The 13,971-nt window shown below is 39.7% G+C and overlaps 1 protein-coding gene across 3 annotated transcripts in view; it reads right to left on the bottom strand.

Moving 5' to 3' along the window:
* Nucleotides 1-12,811, bottom strand: part of CFAP300 (cilia and flagella associated protein 300) — a 37,568-nt gene extending 24,757 nt beyond the window's left edge. For all 3 annotated transcript variants that reach the window (XM_003415598.4, XM_064288841.1, XM_064288843.1), the window contains exons 1-2: nt 12,702-12,811; nt 12,387-12,468 (exon numbers count right to left, since the gene is read on the bottom strand). In XM_003415598.4, the coding sequence (XP_003415646.1) occupies nt 12,387-12,468; nt 12,702-12,811 (192 nt within the window). The remainder of the gene's footprint in view (nt 1-12,386; nt 12,469-12,701) is intronic.
* Nucleotides 12,812-13,971: the final 1,160 nt, after the last annotated feature.

Below are 13,971 nucleotides of genomic sequence, written 5' to 3'. Positions count from 1 at the left end.
CCTCTTGATCTGTTTAAAGGTTCCTCACGAGCACAAGTAAGTGTTCTGGAATTCCCATTCTTTGCGATGTTATCCATAATTTGTCATGATCTACACAGTCAAATGCCTTTGCATAGCCAATGAAACACAGGTAAGCATTCTTCTGGTATTCTCTGCTTTCACCTGGGATCCATCTGACATCAGCAATGATATCCCTGGTTCCACGTTCTCTGCTCAATGCAGCCTGAATTTCTGGCAGTTCCCTGTCGATATACCGCTACAGCCACTTTTGAATCATCTTCAGCAAAATATTGCTTGCGTGGGATATTAATGATATTGTTCGATAATTTCCACATTTGGTTGGATCACCTTTCTTAGGAATAGCCATAAATATGGATCTCTTCCAGTCAGTTGGCCATGTAGCTGTCTTCCAAATTTCTTGGCATAGGGGACTGAGCACTTCCAGTGCTGCATCCTTTGTCGAAACACCTCAATTGATATTGTCAATTCCTGGAGCCTTGTTTTTCGTCAATGCCTTCAGAGGAGCTTGGACTTCTTCCTTCAGTACCATCGGTTCCTGATCATACGCTACATCTTTAAATGGTTGAATGTCGACAAATTCTTTTTGGTGTAATGACCTTGTGTATTCCTTCCATCTTCTTTGGATGCTTCCTGCATTGTTTAATATTTTTCCCATAGAACCCTTCACTATTGCAACTTGAGGCTTGCATTTTTTCTTCAGTTCTTTCAGTTTGGCAAATGCCGAGCATGTTCTTCCCTTTTGGTTTTCTATCCCCAGCTCTCTGCACGTCTCATTGTAATACTTTGTCTTCTCAAGCTGCCCTTTAAATCTTCTGTTCGGTTGCTTTTACTTCATCATTTCTTCCTTTTGCTTTAGCTACTCAACATTCAAGAGCAATTTTTCAGAGTCTCTTCCATCCATTTTGGTCTTTTCTTCCTTTCCCGTCTTTTTAATGGCCTCTTGCTTTCTTCATGTATGATGTCTTTGATGGCATTCCACAACTCCTCTGGTCTTTGGTCATTAGTGTTCAACGTGTCAAATCTATTCTTGAGATGGTCTCTAAATTCAGGCGGGATATACTCAAGGTCATACCTTGGGTGTCTTGGAATTGTTCTAATTTTCTTGAGTTTCAACTTGAACTTGCTTATCAGCAATTGACGGTCAGCCCCTGGTCTTGTTCTGAGTGACACTGAGCTGCTCCATCATTTCTTTCCATAGATGTAGTCGATCTGATTCCTGTGTATTCCATCTGGTGAGTCCTGTGTGTATAGCTGCTGTTTATGTTGGTGAAAAAAGGTATTTCAAATTTAGTCCTTGGTCTTGCAAAATTCTATCATGTCATCTCTGGTGTTGTTTCTGTCACCAAGGCCATATTTTCTAACTATGGATCCTTCTTTGTTTGCAACTTTCACATTCTAATCACCAGTAATTATCAATGCATCCTGACTGCATGTTTGATCAATTTCAGACTGCAGAAGCTGGTAAAAATCTTCAATGTCTTCATCTTTGGCCTTAGTGGTTGGAGTGTAAATTTGAATAGTGGTCTTATTAACTGGTCTTCCTTCTAGGTGTATGAATATTATCCTATCGCTGACAGTGTTGTACTTCAGGATACATCTTGAAATGTTCTTTTTGATGACGAATGCAACTCCATTCCTCTTCAAGTTGTCATTCCCAGCATAGCAGACCTGATTCAAAATGGCCAATACCAGTCCATTCCAGCTTACTAATACCTATATCTAGGATATCAATCTTTTATGGCTTCCACTTCATTTTTGATGATTTCCAATTTACCTAGATTCATATTTCGTACATTCCACATTCCGATTACTGGATGTTTGCAGCTGTTTCTTCTCATCTTGAGTCATGCTGCATCAGCAAATGTGGTCCCGAAGGCTTGACTCCTTCCACATCATTAAGGTTGACTCTACTTTGAGGAGGCAGCTCTTCTCCAGTTGTCTTTTGAGTGCCTTCCAACCTGGGGGGCTCATCATCTTCAGGTACTGTATCAGACAATATGCCACTGCTATTCGTAAGGTTTTCACTGGCTAATACTTTTCAGAAGTAGACTGCTGGGTCCTTCTTCCTAGTCTGTCTTAGTCCAAAAGCTCAGCTGAAACCTGTCTGCCATGGGTGACCCTGCTGGTATCTGAATACTGGCGGCATAGTGTTCAGCATCACAGCAACAGACAAGCCCCCACAGTACAACAAAATGACAGACACATGCGGGACATTACTATATTATTGTATGTTATTTATATTACAATTATGTATCTAAAGAATGAACTTCTAAAAAAACTGCCCTGATGAATGCAAGGGGTATTTTTGGTTTGTTATAGAATTTCCAGTGTGGCATGAGGAAGGAGGAGTCTCTGTATTTTAAGCAACTTAGATGAAAGGAAAGCTGATGTGATTTGCAAAAATATTAGATGACTCAAAAACTGGTATAGTGAAGACAAAGATACCATGTCAAAAATGCACATGACTTTGAATAAACTTTCAAAAATGTTTCATAAAATGTGAAGGTTGAAATATTTCAAAATTTTTATAGGGTACGTAATTTTAAATATGTTTATTGTTACATACGAAAAAAAGTAGATATCTGACTTTATGGTCTATTCTGCAGACTGTTGGTTTCCTATCCAATATCAATTCTGTCTTCCTTAATTAAGGAATCCTGATATTATTTGCCAGAGCAATGTGCTCAGCTATGTCTGTATTTCTAAACCTTTCTGGTACGTACCACATGCCCAAGTTCTGGTCCTAAGATGTAAGCAGAAGTGTTGTGCAGGACTTCAGGAAAACTCTCTAAATTAGGGACCATCCTTGCAGTTCATGTGGGAGGCTTCTTTCATTCCTACTTCTATGGGAGTCCTGAAGCCTCATCATTTCTGACCCATGTGAGGATGCTGGCACTAGATCGAGCCCAGGGCTATACTGATACTTCCACCATTCACCTGATATTGCCGCTTAGATGCAGCTCAAATTCATCATTCCTAAAACTTGTTTCCCTTGCTTGCTCTTCTGCATTTTCTATGTATTCAATGGCATTCTCAGCCATTCCAGTCAACCAAGCCAGAGCTTGGGAGTCATCATACGTGTCCCCCATCCCTTACTCTGAACATCTTATCAGTCCTTGAATACTGCCTTTCTCCTAAACATCTCTCCAGGCCATCCCGGTGATACTGTCTTAATTCAGGAGTACATCACTATGTTTTGTCTGGAGAGCAATAATTTTCAATTTAGTCTTCTGCTTCCAGGCTCAGTTTTAACAATCCACCCTCCACACTGCTACCAAGTCTCATTGTCTTAAAATCTTTTAAATTTTATTGTCTTAAAATCTTTCAGTGGTTCCTTGTTAGCTAAACTCAAGCTTCTTTACATAGCACAAAAGGTCTTCTAAGACAGAAAGGGCCACATGAACCAGTGACTACATCATCCTGAGACCAGAAGAACTAGATGGTGTTAGTCTACAACCGATGACTGCCCTGACAGGGAACACAACAGAGAACCCCTAAGGGAGCAGGAGAGCAGTGGGATGCAGACCCCAAATTCTTCTAAGACCAGACTTAATGGTCTGACTGAGACTGGAAGGACCCCGGTCGTCATGGCCCCCAGACCTTCTGTTGGCCCAGGACAGGAACCATTCCCAAAACCAACTCTTCAGACATGGATTGGACTGGACAATGGGTTGGAGAGGGATGCTGGTGAGGAGTGAGTTTCTTGGATCAGGCGGACACTTGAGACTATGTTGGCATCTCCTGCCTGGAGGGGAGACGAAAGGGTGGAGGGGGTTAGAAGCTGGTGAAAAGGACACGAAAAGACAGAGTGGAGGGAGAGCGCAGTCTGTCTCATTAGGGGGAGAGCAATTGGGAGTGTGTAGCAAGGTGTATATGGGTTTTTGTGTGAGCGACTGACTTGATTTGTAAACTTTCACTTAAAGCACAAAAAAAATTATTAGAAAAAAAAAAGGTCTTCTAAAACATCACACCACAAACATCATCTCCCCACTCTGTCTACCTGTTCATCTCTCAGGCCCTAAGCTAATGCGTCTCTTCTTTTGTAAACCCTCCTCTGGTTGCATCAATCAAAAATGATTACTTCCTCTTTGGTGCCACCAAAGTACCTTATGCATATAGTATATATTCTATCACTTTTCACTCTCCAGTGTAATTTCTGGTCTGTTTCCCTCTCTATAACTGGGTCATATTCACCTCAACAAACCCAGGAACTAAAGAAATATTTGCTGAGTGAACATTCCCTTCCTTCTTTCTATCTATTCACCACTTTGCAAATGAACTTTTGAAACACAATTTGTTTTTAAATTGAAAGAGAAAATTCAAAATCTAGAATTCTAGTTTGAGCAGTACCTTTGTTCAGTTTCCAGTGTTTGTAGTAGAGACTGCATGGCATTTAGTCAAAATGCCTGGGCTTGCTCTTGGTTCTGCCATTTGCTGGGTGTCACTGGACAAATTACCTAACCTTTCTGAGCTTCAGTTTCTTCAGCTATAAAACCAGCCAGATTGTTGTGAAGATCATAGTGATAAATATATAAAAACTGGTGAAAGCTCTATCTGGCACACTGCAGTGACTATTGCTATAAAAAGGTACTTTGCAATGCAGTATGTGAGTTATAATAGCAATAATAAACCAGTTGCCATTGAGTCAATCCGAGTGTGTCAGAACAGAATTGTGCTACGCAGGGTTTTCAATGGCTAAATCTGCAGAAGTAGATTGCCAGCCTATATTTTGAGGTGCTTCAGAGTGGACCTGAATCTCTAACCTTTTGGTTAACAGCCAAGTGCATTAACCATTTGTCCTATGAAGCGCCCTAATAACAACAACAACAACAAAAAAAATAGTGCCAACAGTTAGTATTTATTAAGCACTTATTATGACATAGGTACTTGGCTGAATATTTAATATGTATCATTTCATTTAATCTTTATGTCAATCTCATCAGGAATTCAGCAGTATTTTCATATTTAAATATACTTATTAAACAATTACTATGTGCCAAGCAGAGCCCTGGTGGTTCAGTGGTTAAGAGCTTGGTTGCTAACTAAAAGGTTGGCAGTTAGATAAAACTCAAATGATGGAAAAAAATACATCAAGCAAACATCAGAAAGAGCAAGAGTGGCAATACTAATCTCTGACAAAATAGGCTTTAAAGCAAAATCCACCACAAAGGATAAGGAACGATACCATATAATGATTAAAGGGTCAGTACACCAGGCGGACATAACCATATTAAATATATACACACCCAATGACAGGGCTCCAAAATACATAAAACAAACTCTAACAGCATTGAAAAGAGAAATAAACAGCTCCACAATAGTATTAGGAAACTCCAACATACCACTTTAAGTTAAGGACAGAACATCTAGAAAGAAGCTCAATAAAGATATGAAAGATCTAAATGCGACAACCAACTTGATCTCACAGACATATACAGAACACTACACCCAACAGCGGCCAAGTATAACTTCCTTTCCAATGCACATGGAACATTCTGCAGCATAGGCCATATATTAGGTCATAAAGCAAGCCTTAACAGAATCCCAAACACTGAAATATTACAAAGGATGTTTTCTGACCATAAAGCCATAAAAGTAGGAATTAATAACAGAAAAAGCAAGGGAAAAGATCTAATACATGTAAACTGAACACTACCTTGCTCAAAAACTACTGAGTTATAGAAAAAAATCAAAGAATGGAATAAAGAAATTAACAGAATCAAACAAGTATGAAAACACATCCTACCAGAATTTTTGGGACACAGCAAAAGCAGTGCTCAAAGATCAATTTACTGCAATAAATAAACACATCCAAAAAGGAGAAAGGGCCAAAATCAAAACATTAACCCTCTAACTCAAGCAAATAGAGAGCAGCAAAATAAGCCCTCGGGCACTAGAAGAAAGGAAATAATAAAAATCAGAGCAGAAATAAACAAAATAGAGAACAGAAAAACAACTGAGAGAGTCAAAAAGACCAAAAGCTGGTTCTTTGAAAAAGATCAACAAAATCGATAAACTAAAAACTGAAAAAGAAAAACAGGAGAGGAAGCAAATAACCCAAGTAACAACTGAGATAGGCAATATCACAACAGACCCAACTGAAATTAAAATAACAGAATACTATGAAAAATTGTACTCCAACAAATTTGAAAACCTAAAGGAAATGCACAAATTTCTAGAAACACACTGCCTACTTAAACTAACACAAACCGAGGTAGAAAAACTATATAAACCTGTAACAAAAGAACAGATTGAAGAGGTAATAAAAAAAAAAAAAACTCACAACAACAACAACAAAAAAACCCTGGCCCTGATGGCTTCACTGGAGAATTCTACCAAACTTTCAGAGAAAAGTTAACACTAGTACTACTAAAGGTATTTCAGAGCATAGACAAGGTAGTATACTCCTGAACTCATTCTACGAAGCCAACATACCAAAACCAGGCAGAGACACTACAAAAAAAAAGAAAATTACAGACCAATATCCCTCATGAACATAGACACAAAAATTCTCAACCAAGTTCTAGCCAACAGACTTTAACAACAACATATCAAAAAAAATAATTCATCATGACCAAACGGGATCATACCAGGTATGCAGGGATGGTTCAACATTAGAAAAACCATCAATGGAATCCATCACATAAATAAAACAAAAGATACGAACCACATGATCTTATCAATTGATGCAGAAATGGCATTTGACAAAGTCCAACACTCATTCATGATAAAAACTCTCAGCAAAATAGGAATAGAAAGGAAATTCCTCAACATAATAAAGGGCATTTATACAAAGTCAATAGCCAACATCATCCTAAATGGAGAGAGTCTGAAAGCATGCCCCTTCAGAACAGGAACCAGACAAGGATGCCCTTTTCTACTCTTACTCAACATTGTGCTGGAGGTCCTAGCCAGAGCAATAATGCAAGATAAAGAAATAAAAGGCATCCAAAGTGGTAAGGAAGAAAAAAAAAGTATCCCTATTTGCAGATGAGATGATCTTATACACAGAAATCCCTAAAGAATCCACAAGGAAACTATTGGAACTAATAGATGATTTCAGCAAAGCATCAGGATACAAGATAAATATACAAAAATCAGTTGGGTTCCTCTGCATCAACAAAGAGAACTTCGAAGAGGAAATCAGCAAATCAATACTATGTACAATAGCCCCCAAGAAGATAAAATACTTAGGAATAAACTTAACCAGAAACATAAAAGACCTATACAAAGAAACCTACAAGATACTACTGCAAGAAACCAAGAGACCTACGTAAGTGAAAAAACATACCTTGCTTATGGATAGGAGCACTGAGCATGGTGAAATGTCAATTGTACCCAAAGCAATCTACAGATACAATGCAATCTTGATCCAAATTCCGATGGCATTTTTTAACAAGATGGACAAATTACCAACTTCATATGGAAAGGGAAAAGGCCCCAGACAAGTAAAGCATTACTGAAGAAGAAAAACAAAGTGAGAGTCATCACACTACCTGATTTTAGACCAATTATATAGGGTCATTCGACAACAATGGGTTTTGGGTTTTTTTTGGGTATATCACCACGGATGTCAAAACAGCCTGGTACTAGTACAACAACTGATACACAGACCAATGGAAAAGAATTGAGAATCCAGAAGTAATTTCATCCACTATGAGCAGCTGATATTTGACAAAGGCCCAAAGTCCGTTAAACGGGGAAAAGACAGTCTTTTTAACAAATGGTGCTGGCACAACTGGATGTCCAGCTGCAAAAAAATGAAACAAAACCCATACCTCACGCCATACACAAAAACTAACTCAAAATGGTTTGAAGACCTAAATATAAAATTTAAGTGAAAAAGATGATGGAAGAAAAAACAGGAACAATGCTAGGAGCCCTAATACATGGCATAAAAAGAATACAAACCATAACTAACAACAATGTACAAACACCAAAAGAGAAACTAGATAACTGGAAGCTCCTAAAAATCAAACACTTATGCTCATCAAAAGACTTCACCAAGAGAGTAAAAAGAGAACCTGCAGACTGAGAAAAAAATCTTTGGCTACGACATATCCAATAAGGGCCTAATCTCTAAAATCTACAAGATACTGCAAAACCTCAGCAACAGAAAGACAAATAACCCAACTGAAAAATGGGCAAAGAATGTGAATAGACACTTCACCAAAATAGACATTCAGGCAGCTAATAGATACACGAGGAAATGTTCACGATCATTAGGCATCAGAGAAATACAAATCAAAGCTACAATGAGATACCATCTCACCCCAACAAGGTTGGCACTAATCCAGAAAACACAAAATAATAAATGTTGGAGAAGTTGTAGAGAGGCTGGAATGCTTATGCACTGCTGGTGGGAATGTAAAATGGTACAACCACTTTGGAAGTCTATTTGGTGCTTCCTTAAAAAGCTAGTAATAAAAGTTCCATACGATCCAGCAACCCTACTCCTTGTAATATATTCTACAGAAATTCATCACATGAATAGATATATGCACACCCATGTTCACTGCAGCACTGTTCACAATAGCAAAAAGATGGAAACAACCAAGGTGCCCATCAACAGATGAATGGATAAACAAATTATGGTACATACACACAATGGAATGCTATGGAAGTATAAAGAACAATGATGAATCTGTGAAACATCTCACAACATGGATGAATTTGGAGGGCATTATGGTGACTGAAATTAGTCGCAAAAGGACAAGTATTGTATGAGACCACTATTATAAGAACTCAAGAAAAGGTTTAAACAGAAGAAAACATTCGCTGATGGTTATGAGGGTAGGAAGGGAGGGAGAGGAGAATTCACTAACTAGATAGTAGACAAGAATCATCTTAGGTGAAGGGAAGGACAACACACAATACAGGGGAAGTCAGCACAACTGGACTAAAGCAAAAGCTAAGAAGTTTCCTGAACATAACAAAGTACTTTGAGGGGCAGAGTAGCTGGGGCTGGGGTCTAGGGACTATGGTATTGGGGGACATCTAGGTCAACTGGCATGTTGAAGCTTATTAATATTCTGCATTCCACTTTGGTGAGTGGTGTCTGGGGTCTTAAAAGCTCGTGAGCAGCCACATAGATGCATCAATGGTTCCAACCCATTTGGAGCAAAGGAGAATGAAGAACACCAAAGACACATGGAAAATATTAGCCCAAGAGATAAAAATGAGCATATTTCTTTGAATTAAAAAAGAGAGACTCCACCAGCCTGAGACCAGAAGCACTAGATGGTGCTTGGCTACCACCAATGACCGCCCTGACAGGGAACACAACAGAGAGTCCCTGACAGAGTGGGAGGCGTGGAGCAGAACTCAAATTCACGTAAAAAGACCAGACTTAATGGTCTGACTCAGACTGGAGGAACCTTAGAAGACTTGGCCCCTGGATGCTGTTAACCCAGAGCTAAAACTATTTCTGAAGCCTACTCTTCAGACAAAGATTAGACTGGATTATAAAACATAAAATCATTCTCCTGAAGAGTGTGCTTCTTAGTTCAGATACAGGAGACCAAATGTGCAGCTCATTTCTGAAGACAGGATGAGAAAGCAGGAAGAGACAGGAGTCGGTTGGATGGACATGGGAAACCCAGGGTAATAAGGGGGAAGTGTGCTGTCACCTTACGGGGATTGCAACTAACGTCACATAACAATATGCGTACCAATTTTTTGTATAAGAAATTAACTTGAGCTATAAACTTTCACCTAAAGCATAATTAAAAAACAAACAAACAAAAGGTTGGCAGTTCGAATCCACCAGTTGTTCCCTGGAAACCCTACGGAGCAGTTCTACCCTGCCCTATGGGGTAGCTATGAGTCGGAATTGACTTGATGGCAACAGATTTGATTTGGTTTTGGTTTATCTGCCAAGAACTGTAACCATCTGCAAAGAGGTAAACAGAGGCCTAGGAAGGTTTAGTAACTTGCCTAATGTTGTATAGCTTGTAAGCTGCAGAGTTGGAATCTGAACCTAGGACAAATCAGGGGAGGATTCAAGTTTTGCAGGGCCTTGAGCTTATACAACTTTAGGGGGCCTTTGTAAGAATACAAAAATCTTATTTTTGAAAAATTTCAAAAACATATGAGCATATATGCTAGGGCAGTCTCTAAGAGGAACGTGAAAAGGGCTTCTGCAAGTGAGGAGCTCACGCTCGTGAGGGACCCTGAAGTTTTATTAGCTTCACAGTAAATCCTGTTCCGGTTTATGCTGTTAGCCACAATGCTTTATTTCCTTCTAGTTACCTGAGTAAATACAATGATTGTATGAGCACATTTCTTTGAATTAAAAAACGAGAATAAGATTGTTCATTTGACAGTCAAAAAAACACTTATAAATAAACACAAAGAACTTGAAAATTAGAAAGCAATTCCCGGTATTAAAGAAATCTGGTGTGCTTTATGAATGAGCCTTGAGTCTGTTTAAGAACTTTGTCTCTCTTGAACAATCAAAATTAATTCTACACCTTCCACCATGAATTTCTTCCTGACCATGAATTTTTTTCTGACACTAATGCTCGTTTGTTGGGTAATCTTTTTTCTTGTGGCTAGAACACCTTGTAAATCCTGATTACAGCAATGTATTGTATAGCATTATTTATATTTTTAGTTTCCCAAACTGTACATGCCTTGCAAAATTGGTCTCTTCATTTCTTAATACCCTAGCATGGACACAGTTAAGTATTCAACAAATATTTATTGCATAAATGACTCATATTAAACAACTGTACAGTATACTAAGATCCAGTGAATTAAAATTCTAATCTTTCTTAAAAAAATTATTATTGAGAGCTAGCACTGGTATAAATGAAAAATATTAAAAAGTAGCATTATAACAGTATTATACAACCTAAAAAACCTAAACCTCTTGCCTTCAAGTCAATTCTAACTCATAGTTGCCCCATAAGACAGAGTAAAACTGCCCTATAAGTTTCCGAAGTTGTAAATCTCTATGGAAGCAGACTGCCACATCTTTCTGCCATGGTGCAGCTGGTGGGTTCTAACACAGGTGGGTTCAAACCGTTGACCTTTCAGTTAGCAGTGGAAAACTTAACCGCTGTACCACCAAAGCTCATATTATATAATCTAAAAAAAAAAAAAAAACTTTGCCATCTAGTCAATTCCACCTCATAGCAACCCTATAGGACCGAGGGGTGCTATGAGTTGGAACCGACCCGACAGCAACAGGTTATAGGGTTTCCAAGGAGCAGCTAGTAGGCTCAAACTGCTGACCTTTTGGGTAGCAGTCGAACACTTAATCATTGCGCCACCGGGGCCTGGAAACCCTATGGGGCAGCTATACTCTGTCCTACAGGGTGGCTATAAGTTGGAATTGACTTGAGACCAAAGGGTTTTATACAATCTGAGGGGAAGGGAAAGAGATATTTAACCCGCTTACCATCATAGTAAATATTAATTAGGTTAAGAAAAATCTGACAATCCTATCTAATGTTCTGCCTTCTCTGTTCCCTCTTATTGTCTTCACTGCACTTACATGAACTGATTTAATTAACTTATTGACAGTCTTGCCCACAGGCCTGTAAGATCCTTGAAAGCAAGGTCCTTGTCTGTCTTGTTCATCCTTGTATTCCCAGCACTTGGCAGAATGCCTAGCACATAGAAGGCCCTCAGGAAGTGTTTGTGAATGACTGAATAAACTATGCCAACTATAAATTAAAGTCAATGCCTCAAGGACATGAATGGGGAAGAAGGAAGACAATTTCACAGACTATAACAATATTTTCTATGTGATTGGAGGAAAAAAAAAGGAAATGAATGGTGGGACTTAAAATAATGTGACTGAATTTTAACACACAAAACTTATACCTCCAAATGAATTTTTCCTCTTTCGATGCAGTCACCTCTAGAAGCTATAATGACTTAGTCCAACAACTCTCCAATTGCTTAAAAGATATTTTTGGACTTCCCTATTTGAACTGCTGTTAGCGCCTGAGGCTCAATTCCCAAAGTGTGGACTTGATTTTGAGGAATAACCAAAATTAATTTGGAGTTAGCCTGGTAAATGAAGCCGGTGATAAAGCTAGGTAATAGTGTTTTAAAAATGAAGTGTGTCTATTAAAAAGAGGGAGACTGATTTTTGAGTATAAGCCTAGAATTGGAAGGTTCTCCACCGCAGAAGAATGAAGGTAGGGAAAGAATGTGCTAAGGGAAAAACGAATTTACGGTGATGGGAAATGTAGAAATTTCTTAAAAAAAAAAAAAAATCACTTGCGTATTTTATTATTCCCAAACTCCAAGAGAAATGGTTCCTAAGACAGTGTGTGTTCACAAGAATCTATGCAAAGTGGGGAAATGTTGATATCAGCAGAGACCCAAGAACTTTCCAACCCCATACCAACCATAACGAAATCATCCTTCCGATAGGCCTGAAAGGTCTGGTCAAATCCGAATGCCTGCGCCTTTATTCTACCCAGCATGGACCTGGGGCAGAGGAGGAAAGAAAAGTCAGCGGGGGCCGGCGCCCTCTCAGAGCACACATTCCCCACGGAATCCGCCCTCACCCCCCATTACAGGAGCTTCAGGATTTCAATCTCGAGGGGATTTCAATCTCCAGGCCCCAGCGGCCGACGGGCCGCCTCGACGCCCGGCCCGCGCCCGGCCTCGCGCCTCCACAGCCGTGAAGGCCAAGGCGCTCTTCTCTCCTCGCCCCTCACCACTGGCGGAGCCGGCTGGTGGTCTCCTGGGAGGTGAGGGACGGGAAGGTTTTCTGAGGTAGAAATCTGAAGTAATAGCCTCCCAAATCCCCCGGCTCCCCGGCCGCCATCGTGGCCTTGGCTCCGCGGAAGCCCAGGCCGTTTCCAGGGAGACACGGCCGCCGTCGGCCCCGCCTGCGCTCCGAGGGAGGGGGCGGGGTAGGAGGGGAGGTGGGGCGGGGCAGGGGCGGGGCTAAGTGTTGCTGGGTCCAGAGGTCCCCGCCCCTCCGCAGGGTCGCGGGCTGGGCTTCTGCTTTCCAAGGAGAAGCGCTACAGCCGTCCATTCTCGGTTTAGCCAGGTATGGAAACTCGGGCTTTTGGTCTGAGAAAAATTGCCAGTCAATACTCGTTGAAATTAATTATTAATAATAATTACTCAGCATAGGCTAATTACCTAGACTCAAAGCACTGTAATCTTACTTAGATCTAAATTTTATGACTCAAATGTTTCTGAAGAAACGAGTTATTCTGAATTAATTAGGTTTATCGATTTTGGAAGACAAATGTTTATGTGACTACTTTGGAAACAATTTCTTCGACAACCCGGTTCTTTAAAAAAAATATGATAAAATATATATATATAGCAGAACTGACATTTATTCATTTTTAAGTATACAATTCAGTAACATTAATTACATTCATCATGTTATGCAGCCATCACCACTATTTCCAAAAGGTTTCATCACTCTAAACAGAAACTCGGTACCCCTTATAAGCATTAACTCCCTAGCCTACCCTCCACCAGCTCCTGGTAACCAACCACTAATAAACTTTTGCCTCTATGCATTTGACTATTCTATTCTGTTCTATTTTAGTCTGTGATCCTTGAGTTTCAATTTTTAAGGATTCTATGGACAAAATACTGAACAAGCGAAGAAGCATCAAAAGAAGACAGAAGAAATATACAGAGTCATTGTATCAAAAATGATTGGTCAATGTTCAACCATTTCAGGAAGTAGCTAGCATATGATCAAGAACCCATGGTACTGAAGAAAGAAGTCCAAGCTGCACTGAAGGCATTGGCGAAAAGCAAGTCTTCAGGAATTGCCTGAATACCAATTGAGATGTTTCAAAAAAGGCATGCAGCGCTGGAGGTGCTCACTCGTCTATTCCAAGAAACTTAGAAGACAGCTACGTGACCAACCGACTGGAAGAGATCCATATTTATTTGTGCCCATTCCGAAGAAAGTTGATACGGCAGAATATGGAAATTATCAAACAATATCATTAA

Source organism: Loxodonta africana, chromosome 7 (genome assembly GCF_030014295.1).
Source record: "Loxodonta africana isolate mLoxAfr1 chromosome 7, mLoxAfr1.hap2, whole genome shotgun sequence".
Classification (NCBI taxonomy): Eukaryota; Metazoa; Chordata; class Mammalia; order Proboscidea; family Elephantidae; genus Loxodonta; species Loxodonta africana.
Note: the sequence above shows the minus strand (reverse complement) of the source record. Positions and strands in the feature narration are given on the sequence as shown.